This window comes from Lissotriton helveticus, chromosome 3_1 (genome assembly GCF_964261635.1).
Source record: "Lissotriton helveticus chromosome 3_1, aLisHel1.1, whole genome shotgun sequence".
Lineage (NCBI taxonomy): Eukaryota > Metazoa > Chordata > Amphibia > Caudata > Salamandridae > Lissotriton > Lissotriton helveticus.
The window spans coordinates 225,795,609-225,816,930 of record NC_136061.1 but is presented as its reverse complement, the minus strand read 5'-3'; the positions used below and the strand labels follow the sequence as shown (position 1 = coordinate 225,816,930).

Sequence of the window (21,322 nt, the reverse complement as noted above, 5' to 3'; positions counted from 1 at the left end):
CAACACCCTCCGCATGCTCCCAAAGATCTACAGATGGATCCTGACAGGTACAAGAAAGACAGTCACCCAGGCCCTCGTCAGCAGCAGACTCGACTACGGAAATGCCCTCTACGCTCATCAAACGACTACAACGCATCCAAAACACCTCCGCACGACTGATCCTCGATGTACCACACCACGGCCACATCACCCCCTACCTGAGGGACGTGCACTGGCTCCCCGTCAGCAAGAGAATATCCTTGAAGCTCCTTATCCACGCTCACAAGGCACTCCACAAGACCGGCCCATCCTACCTCAACAGACGGCTCTCCTTCTACATCCCCAACCGCCAGCTACGATCCGCCGACCTCTCACTCGCCACCGTCCTGCGCATCCGAAGAACAACCACCGGCGGGAGATCCTTCTCCCACCTCGCCGCCAAGACATGGAACACCCTCCTACAGAGCCTATGACAGACCCAAGACCTGCTGACCTTCAGGAGGATGCTCAAGACCTGGCTGTTCGATCAGTAGCGGTCCTCCCCAGCGCCTTGTGACCCTCACGGGTATGTAGTGCGCTTTACAAATGACTGATTGATTGAGCAATATTAAAACATTTAAAAGCGGTTTTAAATGCAGCAGCGTAGATAATGTGCAAATAACCGCAATTTAAGAATGAGGACAGCAATTAAGAACGAGTACAGTGTAGGTTTCTCCCGGCTCAAGCCTCAGGAGGACTTCACAGTGCGCGCGCCAGCGTCTGTTTAAGTAATGTCAGGGGCATGAGACCTAGCCCGCTGACCTTCCAACTACCAAAATGTCTGCCCCACTGTCGGAAGTCCCGCAAGCACCCTGCGGTTAGACTTCTTGCTGAGAACAGAGTAAGTGCATCGTGCGCAATATTAAAACATTTAAAAGCGTTTTTTAAAGGCAGCAGCGTAGATAATGTGCAAATAAGAAAACAAGTTACTTACCTGTAACTATAGTTCTCCAGTATTGGAAGCTTTCATAGATTCACATACCTGAATCATTCCCCGTCGTCGAGTCAGGAGTCTCCGGTACATAAAAAAGCAATGCTTAGCAGTATAGCAAACTGAAAAGAGGCCTAGGCCCATTTCCCTTTTGCAACCCATAGCCTTTGTTATGCAAAAAAGGACCAAACTTTTCCTTGAACCAATCAGAGCTCCTCACCCTCTAGAAAAACACCTGAGAGAACCTTTTGCCCCTCAGATTTTCGTGCACTTGTGCCATAAACACCTTTTGTGCCTAATCCGAGGCGAGCCTCTCAGGGGAGGAGGGTGGGTGTATGTGAATCTATGAAAGCTTCCAATACTGGATAACTACAGTTACAGGAAAGTAACTTGTTTTCTTACTCCAGTATTGGAGCATACCTGAATCAGAATAGCGAGCAAGAAATTATAGCACATTTTGTTTTGTTACCGACAACTCTAAAATAGGCAACATATGTCAGTCAACCATCGCAGTAACTGTCTATAAATACCCATAGACAGATGTTCATAAATTACGCATAATACAGCATACGACAATAAAAATGTGCTTATCTTACCACAAAGGAAGAAGGGATGACAAAGAGGGCTCACCGTTACTGGAAAAGGTTCCTCAGTACTGCTTCTCCCACTGCCATATCCTATTTGCAGGTGCATCAAGGCAGTAATGTCTGGTGAAGGTAGGAGTACTCTTTCAGGTAGCAGTCCTGCAGACATCCTGGATAGGTACTCCTGCAAATAAAGCAGTGGAGGTGGACACTACTCTTGTAGAATGTGCACGAACAGGTGCATTCAACGGCTTCCCCGCCACCTGATGACAATATTGTATTGTCTTTGAAATCCATCGAGAAATTCCCCTTTTTTACAAGGGAAAAAAAAAACCTCCCTCTGGGCACTATAAGCAACAAATAGTTGGGAAGACTTGCGGAAAGGCCTTGTTCTTTGCCCATAGAATTTCAGGCAGTGTTGAACATCTAATGAATGAAAAGCTTTTTCCACTGCTGTGGACAGTTGATGGAAAAAAAAAAAACGCTTAAGAATCAGTGGTTCATTTAGATGGAAATCTGTTGGCACTTTCGGAATGAATTTGGGTTTAATCCCGAGAACAACCCTGTCCTTCTTGAACTGCAAAAACGGTTCTTGTATCGTGAGAGCCTGTTTTTCCCCAATTCTTCTGGCTGAAGTGAGAGCTCTAAGAAGAGCTAGCTTCCAGAATAAGAATTTTTGGTCCGAAACAACCCCTTCATGAATTGCTTCATAATTCTTTCAGACCACAGTGATGGACTCAAGGAAGTCGTCTACATCAAAAAATTGCCGCCAGGTGTACTTTGATAGAAGCATGGGCCAAACCAGATTTTGCCAACATCTAAATATATGGAATAATTTTAGATGATGAATATTATGTTCTTGGCACCACAGACTGAATCTCTTCCATTTCATCCTATCTGCTCTGTTTGTAGTTTCCGCTCTGGCATGTGCTAGAATATCTCTGCATTCTGCCGAAATATCCAGGATGCGGAATTCGCAATATTCAGGAGCCAGGCCGCTAAGCGCAGCAATTTTGGATCCGAATGAAGCACTTGTCCCCGGGACATTGTAAAGAGTGATGATATTGGTTGTAGACGAATTGGGCAATCCTCTGTTGGCAAGAGCAACTCCGTGAACCAGTGTTGTCTGGGTCACCATGGAGCTATTGGTATTACCTTGCTCGGTTCCTTCTTTATCTTTGTGAGAGCATGTGGCAGGAGGGGGATCGAAGAAAAGGCGTAGGCAAAGATGCCTCACCATGTTATCAAAAACGCATTCCCCCAGATTCCCACTGGTGGTGCCAACTTGCGAAGAACCGTCATTTTGTGTTCTGAGCTGTGGCAAACAGATCCACTGCTGGAACTCCCCACCTGAAGAAGCTGCTTTGCAGTATGTCCTGATTGATCTCCCACTTGTGGCAGGTCGATTTCAGTCTGCTGAGAGTGCTCGCTTTGACGTTCTGATCTCCTGGAAGGTGTTCCGCCTTTAGAGATACTCCATGTTGGACAGTCCACTTCCATATCTTTTGAGCTTCCCACGACAGGGAGAGTGATCTTGTATCTCCCTGCTTGTTGAGATAGTGCATCGCAGTCGTGTTGTCTGTTCTCACCAGAACTGACGTTCCCTGAATTCTTGGTAGGAAAGTCAGTACTGCCAAGCCTACCGCTTTGAGCTCAAGCCAGATGATGTGAAGCTGTTGTTCTTGCAATTTCCACCGATCGCTGACCTGCAGGTCCTGAAGGAATGCTCCCCATCCTTCCAGAGATGCATCAATGGAAAGACTCACCAAGGAAGCTGGAACATCTCGCAGCTCTCTCTATTATATTATGGAATCTGCGGAGAATCTACCGGTCCTGGTGAGGGAGATGCCAGAGATGGAATCAAGTAATCATCCCATTTTTTGCTGGGATCTGTTAATTCTCCCTCTTCCTGGTCATCATCATCCTTGGTGACCGGATTCTGATGGTGTATCATTTGAGGAGTCGCCGGCCTAACTTCTTGTTGCGGCTCCCTGTTTCCAACTGGAGTAGTAGGGATGGGATTTCCTGAGAAGCTGGTGTCGGCGAAAATCTCTTTCTATAGTCTACCAGCATAAACTGCAGATCCATCATGATGGAGGATGGCATACCAACCATTCCTTCCTGGTACTCTTGATAGTGCTGTTGCTGAGGATATTGGTACTCCCCAGATCCCTCCTCATAGTCATCCGTCGTCCTCCTCTTCCTACGAGTCCTGCTCTTCAAGCAGGTGCGTTGGCACCAGAAGTGTAATCTTCCTTTGGGTAGGTGATTTCTGGATAATGCTCCTCTTCCGGATTATTTCTAATTTTGGAATTTCCCTCGTCGACGAGCCCGTCGACGAGATCGCCATCGACACCAGTGTCGTCGATGCCATTGTCGATACCAGGCATGGAGAGCTATCAGTCGTCGACGACATAGTCATCGTCTTCTATGTTCCCGTCGACGATCCTGTAACCGGCGTCGATACCACTGTCGACAACTACTGCCGTCATCGACGATGCCGTAGACGATACCATCATCGACAGCGCCGTAGACGATACCGTCGTCAACGACGCCGTAGACGATACAGTCGTCGACGACGCCGTAGACGATACCGCTGTCGACGACGCCGTAGACAATACCGTCGCCGTCGACGCAGTAGACACCGTCGTCGACGACGCCATAGACAACACCGTAGACAATACCATTGTCGACGACGCCGTAGACGATACCGGCATCGACGACGCCATAGACGAAACCATCGTCGCCGCCGCCGTCGTAGACGGAGAGACTGTAATAGGCAATGATGTTGTTTTTGATATGAGTTTCACCTCAATCCTCGACGACGATGATGGTTTCTTCGTCGACGATCCCGTTGACGATGTTGGTTTCTTAGTCTTTACCTCAGGAGGTATAGAAGACGGCTTCCTGAAGGGTTCTCCGACCAGATGAGGTGATTTTTGACGGCTCAGAAGTCGTCTTTTTAACATGATTTTTCCTCAAAAGCATGTCCTTTACTCTCCTTTTCCACAGAGTGAAGAGATTTGTAAGGACGGCGCCCAGAAGACCCATGAGTGGTCTTTTTGAGGGCCTTCTCAGGACATTCCCCTGAGGAATGAGTTTGAGGAGATTTTCTTCTCTTTTGAGATCTCCTAGATGTTGAGGATGACGCCTCATCACTGTCACTTGAGATAAGCTCCTTTTTGGCCTTAGCGTTTGACACCATATTAAAAGGCGCCCCTCACGATCTCTCAGAAATTACTTGAGAAAGTGCAACATACCTTGCAGTCTTTGGCCTGCGGGTATAGACAGTAAATGTAGTCAGTGTGAGGGTCATCAGCGTGGAGCAACTTCTTGGAACAAGTTGCACAGGCTCTAAATAATCCTTTTGAACATAATCCACAGTAGATCAGAATCCAATAGAATTCCCAAGAACAAAGTTCTTTAATGAAGTTGAAAACACTGAATTTAAACAGAGCTCAAAGGAGACTCCCTAGCACAACTAAGGGGCAAAAGGTTCTCTCAGGAGTGTTCTAGAGGGTGAGGCGCTCTGATTGGTTCAGGGAAAAGTTTGGTCCTTTTTTGCATAACAAAGGCTATGGGTTGCAAAAGGGAAATGGGCCTAGGCCTCTTTTCAGTTTGCTATACTGCTAAGCATTGCTTTTTTATGTACCGGAGACTCCCGTCTCGACGACGGGGAATGATTCAGGTATGTGAATCTATGAAAGCTCCAATACTGGAGAAACAGCAATTTAAGAATGAGCACAGCAATTAATGGAGCTTTCAGTGTGTGGGCCTGTCTCTGTGCGTTCAAATCCCTCTTGAACTCCAACAATATGAATATTTCAACATCTGGATCTATTTTCTAACTCCTCACATTCTCATTCCAGAGCTTTTACTTTACTTTCTTGATAACCAGTTTCCAAATTAGCGGTAACTAAAGCCTAGTCATTTGTTTCATGACTCACCAATATGCTTCGGATAGTGCCCCAGTCTTATCTTACAGTTCATCCACTTTAGCACTCAAGGTTTCCAAATTGACAACATATGTGGTTTGTACTGATTTTATCTCAATCATTTTCTTTGGTATAGAATTAAGCATTTTATTTGCAGATGATTCAGCTTGTACTTTTGATGAGGCCCTCTCGCCAATCAGAGTGAATGATTTGTAATTGCAACATCCATCCCCTTTTTTCTAAGATCTAAATATAATGTTATTATTACAGCTCAACTCCTCATGGTCACTGGCACCTATGTGAATTAACACAAAGCTCAAAATCATCTTCGGGATATAGTTGGCTTTGCGGATAGGATTCATGACTTTGGCTTCTTAACAATCTGGCCCAGTTTCTCTAATTTCTATAATTTTAGCTAGCGACATCGCTACTTTGGTTTACATTAATGGATCCTTTCTCTCCATTTTGGAGGGTTCATGCAACAAACCAGTGGGGCGTGGTAGGAATACTGTCACAGTGAATGAATCAGAGGAAAACTCTTTACTGGATAAAACACGCCAATCAATAGAAATAATCATACAACAGACTCTGAATTAGAGGCCACACAAAAAAGCCACTATACAGACTAGCTGCTCAGGCACTGCACAGAAAAGGTATTGTGTGGAATAGCTACTACACAGAATACCACTCCTCAAAATAGCAAAAACATGCATTTTTTGTTTAGTGTGGGGGCACTTATTTTGGCCCAGCAGTAAACCTCACTGTGCCCTTCATTTGTTTAACCAATTCTTCATTAGATGAGAAAAGCAGATTCAAGACAATATTATGGAAGCATAAACATTGATCACATGATAATGTTGGAGTATGCCAAATTGTAAATAACGTCAAGAACAACCAACTGAAATCTCAGTGAACTGACAATCAATTAGTTCACACACCCTACCAACAGTATGGCAATGGTAATGGTGTATACATATATTATATGAGTAGGTCTCATTGGCTGTGTAGTTCTCTCCCTATGACAGTCCTGAACTGACCACGCTGAGAATTTTGATCAACTAGTCCCAAGGGCGTATTCTGTCTACTACAGCTCTTGAGACTCTATGTTAAGGTGAATTAATTTAATTTGTTTTAGGGAGCTTGGTGTTCTTAACCCTGACCCTATGTCTTTTTAACCAGTGAGTTTAATGGATCGGGTGTCTGTAAGGACTTGAATTAATTAGGCCCTTATTTGTGTGGTGTTCATTTAAAAAGAGGACAACAGGCTTGTGGGATGGCATAAGATGTATAAAGAGTGGCACCAGAAAACAGACAACCACAGCAAAAGATAGTTCTATCTCAGGCCTATAATATTGGTGAGTAGTGAAACTGCAACAGATATGGTGAGCATCCAGGCAGGTACAAATTGTTGTTAGTTGTCTAGAAAGAACGTACTGTCTAAATAGAAGGACTGCTGTCCCACAGACCCCAAGGGAGATCGCCCAGAAAATAGACACTCTTGTCTCTTCTATCTGGTCTGGTCCATACTGGAGATCCCCCACTTGTTTTCAAGAACTTTCTCTCACTACTCACTGGTTGGTGTGAAATATGTGTTACTTGATATTAAAACCCGCCAATGGTTTACAACAGCTTACATCTCTACCAGCTTCTTTATCAACTGATAGCAATTCTTCCTTGTAGACATGAGACACATGAACTACGAGTTAGAATTGTTTTGAGGAAAGATGTTCCTAGAGAATGTTTTTAAAACTGCCTGTTCTCATTGGTGTCTCACTGTTTGTCTTTTCAAATCACATATTCACTGTATATTATACATACTTCTGTCCCTAGTACGTTTATTTCACAGCTTTGGATTCAAAGATTAATGTTTAGTCACATTGCCCCTATATTTACTGAAAGCAGCATTTACTTGCATGCAATACAACCTGGTCTTCTATAGTGACATGGCTAGGCAATGGCAAAATCATTAGAGGCAGCAATCCTCCTGGAGGCATGTTGGGCTTCCGCACTCTTCTTTGGGAAGGCAAAGTTTTGTTATTGTGACTTCTCAACTCTGGGGGGAATTTGAAATGTTTGTCATCTTTGTCAGACGTTCTAACAAATTCAAAGTTTGCATAAACCCAAGTTCATGCCACTGAAAACTGTGAAACTTCTGATTTCCAAGGAAATGCTTAAAACAAGGAAAATGCTGGCTAGTATATAACATCCATTCTCTTTCCAACAATTTCCTCTTTTGAATTCCACTCCATTGCAGGGAGGTGGAATTCCTATAGCCAGACGCCAAGGGCATATTGTTTGGGGTCAAGAGCGACTAGTTTTCAGTGTATTTTGTCCTTGGGACAAGTAGATCCAACCTCCTGCAGCACAAACCCTTTGGTTGCCAGTTTGCAGTACCACATTATGGATCAGGGAAGGGCACTGTCTGCAGTTAAGGTAATATTTTCATCCATATGGTAATGCTGTTCAAACTTGTATTTATGGTTCACTAATTTGAAAGCTTTTATTATTAGGGTGAGCGCTCTAAGCAAATGTTGTAAGCTCTGACTGCACTACTGACAGTTGTTCCAGTATAAAAATGTGTATACACGTTTTCAAAGTTTAGCAATATGAGGCTATGTGTAATGCTCCCAGAATGCGCTCTGATTTGATGCAAATATTTGCAGAAGCTTGAAAGCAAGATTGATGATCTTTGCTTTCAAAATAAAATATTGATTAAAAAAACGAAATAAGGGAAAAAAACATTTCGCGAAATTACAGTAAATTTCAGGTACCATTTCTTTGCAGCATCATTTAGTAATGTGTTGATACATGCTAGTATTTCCGAAAAATATTAATAATGGAAAATCAGTGTATCCAGTTTCAATAATATTATGGGAAACAAAAATAAACAAGCATTGGCAAAGCCAGTAGGTGTGACATTGGTGGTCAGCTTTGTAGTTTTGTCAATGTGTGACTTGTTTTGGCATGGTTTTTGTAAAACCTTATTGGTGTGGGAGCTGCCGGGCCCTCACTCTTATAACAAACATAGGCAGAAGCAAAAATTGTTTTTGGTCTCAAAAAGCACACAGTGCCACAGTAGTTACTGGCACTGAACTACTTTGTGTGCCGATATGCTTCTTGTCAAAGAGCAGAATGCTGTCACTCACAGTGAAGCAAGCTGATACAGAGAAAGAGACAGAATTTTAATAAACACAAAAGGTCAAGGTCAACGCCAGACCAAATTAGGGGCCCAATTATTAAAGAAAGTCTCAAAGTGCACACATGGAATGTGTCCTTGCATTAAGTGCAACTATATGGCTTTTGTGAATTCCCAAGAATTTACAGAAATACGACAAGAATTAGTACTCCTAGAAAGTATTTGTGAACTGCATTTCAGAATGAGCAAATATGCATGTGTAGATTTGTTCATGCGATAATATGCGTGTTTCAACTTCCCTCCAAACACTTTTTTCCCCCAAATCTCGAAGAAGGTTTATATCTGCCATTGTCAGGAGTAAATTTACAACATTTCTCAGTATGGGAAAAGATTGGAGAAGAATTTTCGAATACCCTTAAAACATGCAAGTTAGTAGGTTTGCACAGACTCAAAAGGGCATCCTAACCTTGGAACTATTGCTTACCACTACCTTCAGCCCCAGTATGTAGATCTGCGGAACCGTGGCAACATAAGGGGTTTGCAAGTATTCAAACACTACAATGGGAGGAGCCCTGGCATACTCAGAGAGGCTATAACAGAGCTTGTTTATAATGGGATTACTGACATCATTTGTTGCCTCACTACATAGCACAAAAGGGGCAAGAGGATTTTGTTACAGGACCAGTAGATTTATGAAGCAACCTGCCCCATGGACAAGTAGATATTTTATTAAATTCCACACCCCTGCCATTGTATTTAGAAAAGTCCTTTCTTAAGATTGCCCAACCAATTTTCTTTGTGATGGCTTTTCTGTATTTGTCCAAACCATTGGCACTAACTTACTTGGGTGACTTTTGTAATAATCTATCCAAATATTCTGCTACCTTTTCTTTAACATTATCACTGACATCCTTTTTTATCTGTTATGCCTTCACCTGCACATATTATTTGGTCATATGTTAAACTTACAGCCTCATTTACAGCAAGGAAAGTAGTTGGCTAATGCCTAGTCTGCTTTTCTCTGTGCCTCTCTAAGGGGCCGATTATGATGGCGGACGGACCTGAGTCCGTCTGCCACCATAGAGTAGGAGGGACCGTCCGCAGGGGCAGCAGCGGTCTCTCCGTGCAAATTAGGATGTGACCGCCACCCTGGCGGTCACATCCTGTATTTTTAACATTGCGGCTGGTGCTGCTTGAAGCAGCACCCGCCGCAATGTTAAAAATGAAAGTTGTGCATTTGCATGCACAAAGCGGCAGGCACCGCGCGGTGCCTGCTGCTTTGTACACGCAAATGCAGGGGGGTACCATAGGTACCCCCCATGTGCATCCCCCACCCCCCCTTCGCCCAGGGGGCCCGCAACGGGCCCCCGAAGTGAAGGTCCGTATGCTTTTCCACGGCGGAAAAGCAGCAGCGGAAAAGCATACATGTTACACCATCCTAATATGGCTGGCGTGTCTGATAGACACCGCCAGCCATGTTACAGCTTTTCCGCCACGGTCGGAAAAGCTGCGGACAGATTTCAAGACCCACCGCCATCCTAATATGGAGGTGGGTCTTTTGAGGCTCTGCAGAGGATTTTCCACATCCTCCGGGCCGGCGGTGGCTTCCGCCGGCCCGGAGGATGCGGAAAATCCTCCATCATAATCTGCCCCTAAGTGTGGGGAATTGAGAGTTCCAAATGGCAGACCACCTCTATATATGCAGCTGGAAATCCTCCAGTGTGATTGTGGGGGAGTAGAGTGTAGTGCTGAATGAGGCGCATGATGAAGTTTACCTTATAAGTGCCCACTGTTGGTGCAGTGGAGCGAGGTTTCTGGCACAAGGCTCTTCCTTGCTCTAACAGGCACAAATAGGTAGCACCCTTGTCTGTATCCGCCCTTAGCGGGGGATGCCCAGGTAGTGGGATTCATTGAGGGGTTCACTGAAGCAGGAGCAGGTAAGAAGTGATACCACTTCCTGTAGAGACGTATACTAGGAAATGCGTTGATGTTACTATCTGTAGAGTTATATGCTGGGGAATGAGGTCTGCTTGTCTGGCTTCTTCTTGTAAAGATTGTTTGTCACTTCCTGTTTAGACGAATATTGCACAAATATTTCTACAAGAGGATCTCTTTGTTAAAACTGGGAGGCATAACGTCCCTAGGTTCAGTGGGAAATAACACTACAGGAATACTAATCACTCCTCACTAATGGATCTTAATAATCATGAATGGTGCATGATCTAGACAGGTTGAGGCTCCAGCAGACAGTTACCTTCCTTTTCCTCAATGTCAATGAGCTTCATGATGAATTCCTTCATCTGGGAGACACCCTGCTGTATTGTGGGCTGCAAGGGGGCCATCCAGGCTTCCTTAGCCCGGCTGGACTGGGTATCCATGTTTCCAACATTCTGTATTGCCTAGAGAGGAGTAAAAGCACACTTCAAGTAACACAGTTAAACCTTATGTGAGAGCATTCCATTCAAGTGTTGCTGTGCTTCCCAGTACTGCAATGTGTGTGTTCCATTGTTCAGTGCCATTACACAACTCTGTAATTGAATAGTACTGGTTATGCATAGAGCTAGGCTGACAAAAAAAGGAGGAAGGTCCTTCTCTCTCCTGAGCCGTCAAACCTGGAATAGACTTCCCATTGGACTACGTCAAATTGAAGTGAGAGGCCTTTCAGAAAACAACTCAAGACAAGGCTTTTCACCCTCCAATTCTTTCAGCCTCTCTATCTTACTTTCTGTTTTAGAACTGGGACACTCCTTGGAGTAGCCGTGCGCTCTAGCAAATACTGCTATACATTCATGCAAATTAAAATGACAGTGCAACTAAGTTCACCTGGTCTAAAGTCTCTGCACAGAAACAACCAGGTAAAGGACCATCTGCAAAAGGGGAAATTGGTTGCTTAACTGTTCACCACAGATCCTTTGATCAATAGGCCGCAGTTTTAAATTAAATGATCCCCAAACTGGCACAGAGGAAAATGCATTATCTTCAGCCAGATTACATTAATTGCACTGATTTGCTATGAAATGACATCAAATGCTGCATGTTGCATTGAATTCCGAACGTGGCGCAAAGTACGTACTGATCTTTAGAAACACCCTTTATATAGACACTTCAGAAAAGCAAAATTAAAGTGCAATAATGACTGCGAATTAAAACTGAAAAACCACTGAAATTCAAAAGTTATGGTCTAGATCACAATCCATAATTCCCAAACAAAGTGAAACCCATACAGCAAAGGTAATGCTCTTAACCTCATTCTAGACAAAGCATACACCATCACAAATTAGATTAATTTTTACATTAACGTTATCACTATGGAATAGATGAGTACTAATGTTGTATTATTTAGCGGTTTAACTATATGTTATTTAATTACATTGAGCTTTGAAGTGGTGTTACTTATTGATATGAATATTGTAAAGTCATATAGCTATAATCCATGAAATGTCAGTGAATATAGGTTTGCAGACTATTTAAAAACCCAAATTCAAAGCATTGATCAAATCAGATGTAGAAACAATATTTTTGCAGGTTTTAGATTCTTGTAACTTTGACCCTCTCGCTATACATATTTTTTCAATATCAACATATTTTCACTTAGGTTTGATTTTGAAAAGTTGCATGACAGTTATGCAAGGGGGGAGGAAGTCATTGAGGTGTCTGCAAAACTTGAATTTTTCATCGTTTATTTCTCTACAAAATTACTGTTAATGGAGAAGACAAAAATATTGCCAAAATAGTATCCTCGGACAATAAATGGGTGCAACAAAGCCTGTGGGGAACAGCCAATGTTTAAGCCCTGAATCCAGCACCCTGCAAGTCATAGGGATTGCGGTACTGTTTGCAGACCATGACCAAAGGCCATGTACTGCGCCCACTACCTTCAGAGGCCATGTGGGCTGCGGTGTTAGGAGCGGATTGAGGACAAATGCTATTCTGTCTGGGCTCAGCAAACAGGTGGACTGGGTACAGCATACAGAAATGGTTCAATCCCACCATGCAAACTGTGGACACCTTGAGTAGAAACTAAAAGTATATCGTTATAAAACCTAAAAAAAATCATTAATAAATATATCACTTAATTAAAAGGGTACCTGTGATTAACTATTCAGAAGACAAAATAATGAGTGTTGTTACAATCACAGAAATTCACTTAGAAACTTCAGTAAGTAGAACCTTATGGTTAAAATCGAGAATTTAATAACAATCTCCTCTCTGCGATACACGGCTGAGTCCGTCATCACAACCCAGCATCCTAGAACTTAGCCTTGCTTTCTGAAGTTTTCAAAGTGGTCATCTGGATTTTACAACAAAATGGCCTACTAGTTTTCGATTAGCATACTCATCTTGTGGAATTCTCTGCACACTTGTTTACACAGCTAAACCTACCACAGTTTCATAAGCGTTTTAAAATCAATATGTGTGGTTTGGCTGGCCTGCTCGCCACAATGTAATTCTTTCTTCGAGTTTTGTTACTGGCTGTTCTTTCTCTCCTTGAGAAATAAGCAAATTGAATCAATGTATTTATTGTGCGCTCTACAAAACTACTTCTGTCATATTTGAGTACATGACTGCATACTGGAAAGGGTGGATGTTAGGTTGCCTCAAACTGCTCTTTGGCGATCAGATTAGTGGGTACTGCCCAAGCAGTAGGAGGAGGAGGGGATGCTCCAAAAGTTTGTTGTCAGAGGTGATTGATTGTTGATGTGGTTTCTTTCCCAGAAAACGACACTGCAAAACTCAACGTGTACCAACATTTGTACCAGATTGTATGTATGTACCAGACAGTCATACATGTAACTATCATAAAACAGCCCCAAGTTCACGGATACAGTAAGAATGAAAACGTTCAAGGTATAAATTTGTAGAAATTAGATGTACTGATATTAATGTAGTTGACCCTTTAGTTGAACAAGGTCCGTGAAGAATCTAAGGTTCGAATTAGTATGCCCACAGAGAATTTATCTTTCTCAGTTATGTATATTACCTCCCCAGGCAAGTGGAAGGACAAGGTTGACTACCTTCGCTAATAGCAGCAAGGTCCGGCTTGTTCGCGCATCTGCATGCTTCTCCCGAAGGTGGAAGAGTTTTGGAGACATGATGGCAGGAGAAAAGAAGCGAAGACAGAGGAAGCTGGTCACTGCAATGAATTTCACGTTCTGCAAAACAAGATATGTATTCATCAATCTTTCAGGGTTTTTCACACTCGGTTCAGACAATGCCATATATAAAAATATTCTTATGTTGCTGCTGCTCGGTTACTTTGCTTAGGTGAAGGAATAAAAAGAGAGGCAGAGAAACCTAGAATGATGAAAACGGTAAGCTAGGTACACACGGGAAGAGCAGAGAGAACATGAGGAAAGTGAACATACAAGAGGGCAAGACAGCAAGGTGGAAATGAGAAAGAAAACCAGAGGGAAGAATGGAACAGTACAGAACAAAAGTTGTTTGCTAGAGGATAGATAATACAGGGGATGACACTATAAGGGAGAGATGGTGTGTACTTTGGAGAGACGACGCCAGTCACAGAAAATAGGAAATAAAAAAATTGTATATAAGAGACAAATGGTCTACAATAGGACAGCGGAGGATGTTATTGCTGCTTTGTGACATTCTAACAAAGTAGGAGAGCCCCCAAACAGTCACCAAGGTGACCAGCAATCTGTACAACTTCTGAGTTCTAAACACATTAAGTCAAGACTGAGACTGTACTGCGCATTATTAACTTTTGTTAATTCTCATTTTAGTCCAGTTTTAAATATACCTCCACTTTTACATTGATCTCTCATGCACCAGGGCACTGCAGCACAGGGCAGAATGGCGGGGAGGATTGACTGAGATGTACTTGTAAAGACATTTGATTAGCTTTATTGTACTTAACGTGTACAAAAGTAAATTCCAGGGCTCAACAATCTTCTTAGGAGGGCACTGCAGCTTGTCTTGTGCTGGCCATTGTCCCTGCCAGTCCTGTCAAATTCTCGACAAGACATCAGGCTCCTACATATGTGACAATTTGGACTATGCCAGGCCCCTGGAAGCTATGAGACTGGTCTAGATGCACTAGTATTATTAGTTTTTGATTTACATTACGTTGTTAAACACTCTGCTGATGCACAACTGCCAATTTGTGTGTTTATGTCTGACATTTGTATATTTCTAGCATGCCCATGTGTGACATTTCAATGCCTTATGTGTGACTCTTGAGTGACAATTTACTGTGAGTGAAACAAAGCATCACGTCCATGTAAGGGGTTACCTTTTTCAAAATGTCTTCCTTTTATGCAATCTAGTAATCAAGTTTAGACTTTTAAAAAGCTGCAGCTTTTCTGAAGTCATTTAGGTATTGTCACAAACGTATTTCCATTTTATAACATGACCACCATGTAAACCTTACTATAATAACAGACACAAGTGAGAATCTCGACTACTTTTGAAGAAGTCTGCAGTGATCTAAGAACTGCATTTTAATGCAAGATGACAGGCCTTGGTCCTACCTCTGCAGCACTAATGGTGGATGCAAAGCGGTAAGTAGGAGTTGGAGTAAAAGTGACCTATCTGTTATACTGTTGTTGGATAGGTCCCTTGTCTTTATCTGGCAAGGGGCTAATACCACCGCCACACCTGCTCAGTGGCTCCCTTGTTGCTGTAGGAGTATAGTTTCGGGTAGATCATTGAATGAGAATGGACTTCATCTTTCCAGAGATAAGAGGGGAACCATGTCAGTTATCAGAAGCAGCAGCAGAGATAACAAGATGTGCTATAACCCACCACTAGCACCACTAACAAGACACCCCAATGGAGGCAGAACGGATAACATTTGACAACGACTAGGCCACATTGTTGTTAAGGATATGTCCGTCATGGGTAACATTCTCATCCAGTGCTGCACTTATTGCCAATTGCTTTGGGACTTTTATCCCATTGATGTAATAACATAAAATTCAACTACAAGAACTAAAATGCAAAGCACTCTTTGCTAGTAGGACTGGGCAAATGAATTCCTTAAGTGTGCTAGTGGAACTATTCAAATGGAAGGCACATGCCTGTGACGTTACTAACTCTTCAGCAAGCTGGACCAATTCATGTTATGTGAAAGTCTAAATTGGGCCAGTACTTTGTTATCAGAAGACTCACACTTTATCAAAGTCATATAGAGCCTTGAGGTGGATGTAGTGTCTGTTGGATCAACATAAAGCATCACTAGAGCACCATTAAGAACCCCCTGCTATACATTAGCAAAGGTATTGGCATTGTCAGTGCCTTTTAATGTATATTTCCATGTACATTTTCCCATATCTTCCCCGAATACTGTTGACCAGTGACTCCTTCTGAACAATTATGGCCCTCAAAATTACTTTCCCACTGAGAAATTACATGCATTGCCTTAACTTTACCTAGCTGACAGCATTTTGTTTGCCATGTTAACCACTGTACTATAGGCTGTGTCACTTCTGATGTATTTAGCCTCCCAGTAATGCTTGGCAGCTCTAAGCGAGGATTCACAAGTAGATAGTCCAGTGTCTAGAGATTGATTTCAAATTCTTGTATCTTTCTCGAAGTTCACTGGTGCCTTTCTTCTGAGAACGCTGTGCACCTGTGATGATATAATTCTGGTTCGTGTCACGTGTGTTCAACGGACGCTTGCATACTAAAGTCTATAAAAACTCCATGTTCTGGGGTTGGGGCGAATTAATTATATGCTCACTGTCACAGAGGGGAACCTTTGTCACTCAATTTGGGGATTTTATTCACAGATTGTGTGAGGGGTGATGTTACTTTGACAAACTGACAAAGGTGGGATGAGTCGTTGCACTCACCGTGTGCTTATTTTCAGGAAAATGCTCCTCCACATGCTTGTACAGTTGCCTGAAGGTGGCACGCACAATAGCTGGACAGTGCTTGACAGATTTTACAATAGCCATGAGGAGGTCTGACAGGTAAGACTGAAGGTGCTGTGTGCTGAGCTGGATGAGTTCGCTTTCAGTCTGGATCCTGTGGAGGCCTGAGCATCTAGTGAGAGATCACAAACATCCTCCAGTAACACAGCGGAGGCAGCGAACAATGACTGTACAAGACGGTCAACAACCATGGTAAGCCAAAACACTCCAAGTTATCCTCTCGATGTGACCACATATTTAAATCCTATTGTTTATTTTTAAGGATATACAAAACATTCTATAACAACAAAATACCAAAATTTACAGTAGTCATTGGCAGGAGTGGAGAACAATAGTGCCGTGGTTAAATCACTCAGCGATACATCACTTATAAAAGATAGTCTGGAACATTACATTAACATCAATTAGATTTCCCACTGGCTCTATGTACACATTTAATAAGAAAAGTTTACAAAATTACCCCTTGGACACCCACCAAGGACACTGAAACTGAAGATGACTGAACCCTGTGTCAGGGTTCGCTGATAAAGCACTCAAGAGGAAGAAGGAAACCAGGTCAAAACAAATGCCCCAAACCTGTACGGCTCTTCATTAGTTTGAGTAGCAGTTCCCTTCAACCACATGCTTCCACCGTCACCCACCTACCACTTGCTGCAGAGTGTAAAAGGGTTTGAAGCGGGCGAAGGTGACGAGCTGGTACTACACAAAATGCCACCAACGCATAAATATATAAATTAGGTGGTAAAACAAAATAAATGACTAAATACATAAATAAATATATTCTGGAGCTCGTAAATCCTCCATAAACACATACAAAAATTTATTCTGGAGCTAGTAAAGATCCATAAAAAAAGTACATAATGTATTCTGGAGCTGGTAAAACACCATAAATGCATAAATATATTCTGGAGCTGTGCAAGCCTAGAATTGTTGGCTGCATCTATAGAGTTGTTTAATGTTCTATTTTTGTCTCAAGGACAAATGCAGTTGCCCAACAGAAAGCATAATATAGGCAGTGCTTAAAGAAAATTGTAGATGACAGTGAAACAACTTGCACTGTGTTCATATTTAAGCAGGGTAAAGTTCTTATACATTCACTTGTAAAGCCTCTGTATAACAAGCATTGCCATAGTCAATAGGCCTGGCTTTATGTGCTAAAGTATACACTGCTGACACATTAGACCAAGATACACAGGAGGGAGCCTGCAGGAGGAGACATAAGTGTCTACAGTTATAAAGTAGTCCCTCATACAGCTTAATGCGAGCAGTCAAGTGGAGGTGGAAGGATACACCCAAACATCCAACAGCATTAAGTGAGAGATGATCTGAGCCAATACACGATTGGCAAAGTCTTAAGCCACTGGCAGAAAGAGGTTGGTCAAAGAAAGCCAGTGGTTGAAAGATGTGGTCACAAAGACCACTATATGTATTATTATTAACAATTGACAACTGCACTGTAAAAAGCCAGGCCTAAAAAAAGAAATGGCCTCATGCAGGAATCATTTTGCCATTCTTAGATTCAGAGACCTTATTTCTAGTTACGGCAAGGTCCTGCTACTAATATGTGGTTCGGAGGAGTAGATATACGTTCTTGTTTCCGTTTTTCTCCAGACCCACTTGCAGTTTTCTATCAAAACTACTGCGTGACAGGTTTTACAAATAAACCTCACCCGATATCTTTTATCTCCACTTTGCTGGGATCCAATTCAACAAACTTTTTCTCCTCAAAGACACGGTTTACAGTGGGTCCAAGTACTCGGTGCAGATACCGCATCCCTGCCACCTGCAAAAACAGAATAATGATCCAGACTGAGGGATGCAAACAGTAGTCATAACATTAATACCTATGGAGACCTCTCTGACTGGAGGCAAATAACATCCAGTGAAGCAGAGGTTCAAGCAATCTGTTCTAGTTTTGTGTCTGATGCTGGGCGGAGCTAGAAAAAACCTGCATACTGTCAGGAGTTATGTGCAGCAAGGGTCATGCTCTTAGACGGAAACACACAATATTTATTGGGATATCACTATTTACCAAGTTTTTTTTCTGGGTTGAGGGACAATGAAAAATAGATTTTCATTTGCCAAAGATGCTCTAAATGGACAGAAATCACGCTGAAGAATTAAGGACGCCATTAAACGATAGAAAATAAAATGTAATCATTAATTTACTTGGGGTTTGTGAAAATCACCCCTTGCAAATTGTGTTGTATTGCTGAATTTCATCACAAAGTTACTTACCGGGGTCACAAGGTCCCAAGTGGCCTGCCGGGCACTGCTGATGGGAGTCATGATGCTTTAGCACTAGAGCCTGCTCCGGTTCCAAAACACCACACAAGACCCCTTCTCCTTTGTGAAATGGATGCGAAAAGAGCAGGCAGTGGTCCCATGGAGCACTGCATACTAGCAAAAAATTAAACGGGAACGTTTCATTATTCTTTTTTAAATGCATCCAGTTTTCCTTTAAGGAAAATGGGCTGCATTAAATTTAAAAAAAACTGCTTTATTGAAAACCAGTCACAAACCTGGTGGTCTGCTGACCCCAGCAGACCACCATCCCTAGGAGTGCAAGCCATTCCTAATGCGACCTGCTCATGAAAATTGCGACCTGCCTCATGAATATTGATGAGGCAAATAATTTGCGAACCCAATAGGAATTGCAAACAGCGGCTGAGACTCTATTGTGCATTTCGTTTTGTGAGTTGCAAATTGCAAGTTGCAATACTTTGCAATTTGTGACTCGCAAAATGGAATCGTCGTACATCTGGCCCAAGAGCCCATAATAATTTCTTCAGATGTGTGAGGTAAGAGTAGAAAGGGATAGCTTCCAGCAGCAGACTTACATCAGCCAGCAAAATCTACAGCACCCGTTACTTCTGGCAGAGCTGTTCCAGGAGGGTGCATCCACATCCATATGAAAATGTTACTAAGGAACAGACAGAGGATTCCCTGGTGCTTCAATACATCACAGAGAAGGACATAGTAGTAAAGCAGTAGGAAGCAAAGGAACACGTTTACTTGTACCTTTAACTTTCTAACCTTCCTCTTCTCCAAAACAAAGCCGTAGAACAATAAGAAAAGTACATCCCTCCGGCTACCACAGCCTTCTCTCTAAGATGGAAGAAAGGGTGAGAGCCGGAGAAAGAGCTGATGTCCAGTTCAAGGCACCCGTTGCTTCTCCTTTCTAAAATTGACATTGATAAAAATGGATAGAAGCCATCGAGAATGTTGGAGGAAGTTTCCAGGTCAGGTTGAGGAGGTTGCGAATGTCTGTAGAAAATATCACACTACAGAGCTTGCAGGCCATTTATTTAACCATGCCGGTGGTCCCAGCTTCTGAGGGAACGAGACAAGAAAGTCGAGAGGATCTACTGGCTCATCTGTGCGTTCCACTGCTGCCACAACTGTACCACAAGAAATGAGTATCCCAGAAGTACACAACAACCTAAAGTCCAATTAGCTATGTTGAAAGAAGAAGCATCACATAAAAGTCATTTTTGTGTTAACGGACTCTCCTAATGCTGGAAAATGAGTAGGATAGAGCATTAACAATCGCCTCTGTTCTGCACCACAGCATGGCCCTTTTTGGAAAGAAGAGGACAATTGAACAAAGATTTTCCATTGATCGTGGATGCAGCAGCTTTCGAGAATGCCTGTAGTCCACCTCTTGGTAGAGGTATCTGTAGAGTTAGTGAAGTTAAATAATACTATAGTTACATTTCACATTGACTAGCATGTGAGCTAGAATTCCAGATAGAATGTAGTGTCCTGTTCCATGTCTTCTATGTGAGAGTCATTGTTGTTTGGCAGCGCTGAGAGCAGGACTGCTGTGCTGAAGATATTCATTTATCCAGAATAAACAACTTTGAATCATCTTTCTGGAAGTGAAATTTCTACATTTTATGGCAACGGGCTGTGTCTGTGCGAGGGACAGACTACGGATATCTTCACCCTTGGACTAACAAAAGGAAAGTTGATAGGCAACCACTCCCCAATATTTCAGAAATGTTGTCAGCTATGTCTGGAGGAAAGTTTTTTTCAGTTGTCGATATGACATCGGCATATCATCAAATCAATCTTCACATAGACTTTAGACATTTGACTTCCTTCGTCACCCCCCTAGGGGCATTTCGATATTTGAGAATGCCTTTCGGGCTAGCATCTGCAGCTGCAGTTTTTCAAAGGGTAATGATGAAGGTATTTGAAGGTCTAGAAAATGTCTGGTACTTCCAAGATGATATTATGATAGCAGGGAAGAATGAGATACTACATGATGAGTTGTTAGACAAGGTGATGAAGCGTTTGGAAGATTATGGACTGACAGTCAAGCATGAAAATGTCAATTTAGGAAGGGATCTGTTACATATTTAGGACATATCAGGTGATGGTATACAACCCAAACAAAACATTGTTCAAGGAATAAAAGAAGCACCACGCCCGGAAAGCAAAGATCAGCCTAAGTCCTTTCTTGGGTTGGCTGAATATTGTTAAAAATGTGTAAGAAACTTTACTGAGATTGTGGAACCTCTAAGGTTACAAATGAAGAAAGATGTGATATTTGTATGGAATGATGTGTGTGAAGATGCATTCGAAAAGATCAAGGATTGTATCATGAAAGCTCCTTTGGTAGCACATTTTGAAATAAATGGGAAAACTTACCTGACCACAGATGCCAGTGGTGTTGGATTAGGTGCGGTGCTAAACCAAATTGTTGAAGGAAATGAAAGAATTATTGGATTTTCTTCCAGGAGGTTGCAAGATGCTGAGAAAAGTTATTCTACAATAGAAAGAGAAGACCTTGCATGCTGTTGGGGAATCAAGCATTTTAA

General features: G+C 42.5%; 1 protein-coding gene across 2 annotated transcripts in view; it reads right to left on the bottom strand.

The window, feature by feature from the left end:
- Positions 1-21,322, bottom strand: part of LOC144822310 (ras GTPase-activating protein 4-like) — a 528,733-nt gene that overhangs the window by 98,057 nt on the left and 409,354 nt on the right. For both annotated transcript variants that reach the window (XM_078679660.1, XM_078679661.1), the window contains exons 12-15: positions 18,167-18,279; positions 16,416-16,608; positions 13,620-13,757; positions 10,859-11,003 (exon numbers count right to left, since the gene is read on the bottom strand). In XM_078679660.1, the coding sequence (XP_078535786.1) occupies positions 10,859-11,003; positions 13,620-13,757; positions 16,416-16,608; positions 18,167-18,279 (589 nt within the window). The remainder of the gene's footprint in view (positions 1-10,858; positions 11,004-13,619; positions 13,758-16,415; positions 16,609-18,166; positions 18,280-21,322) is intronic.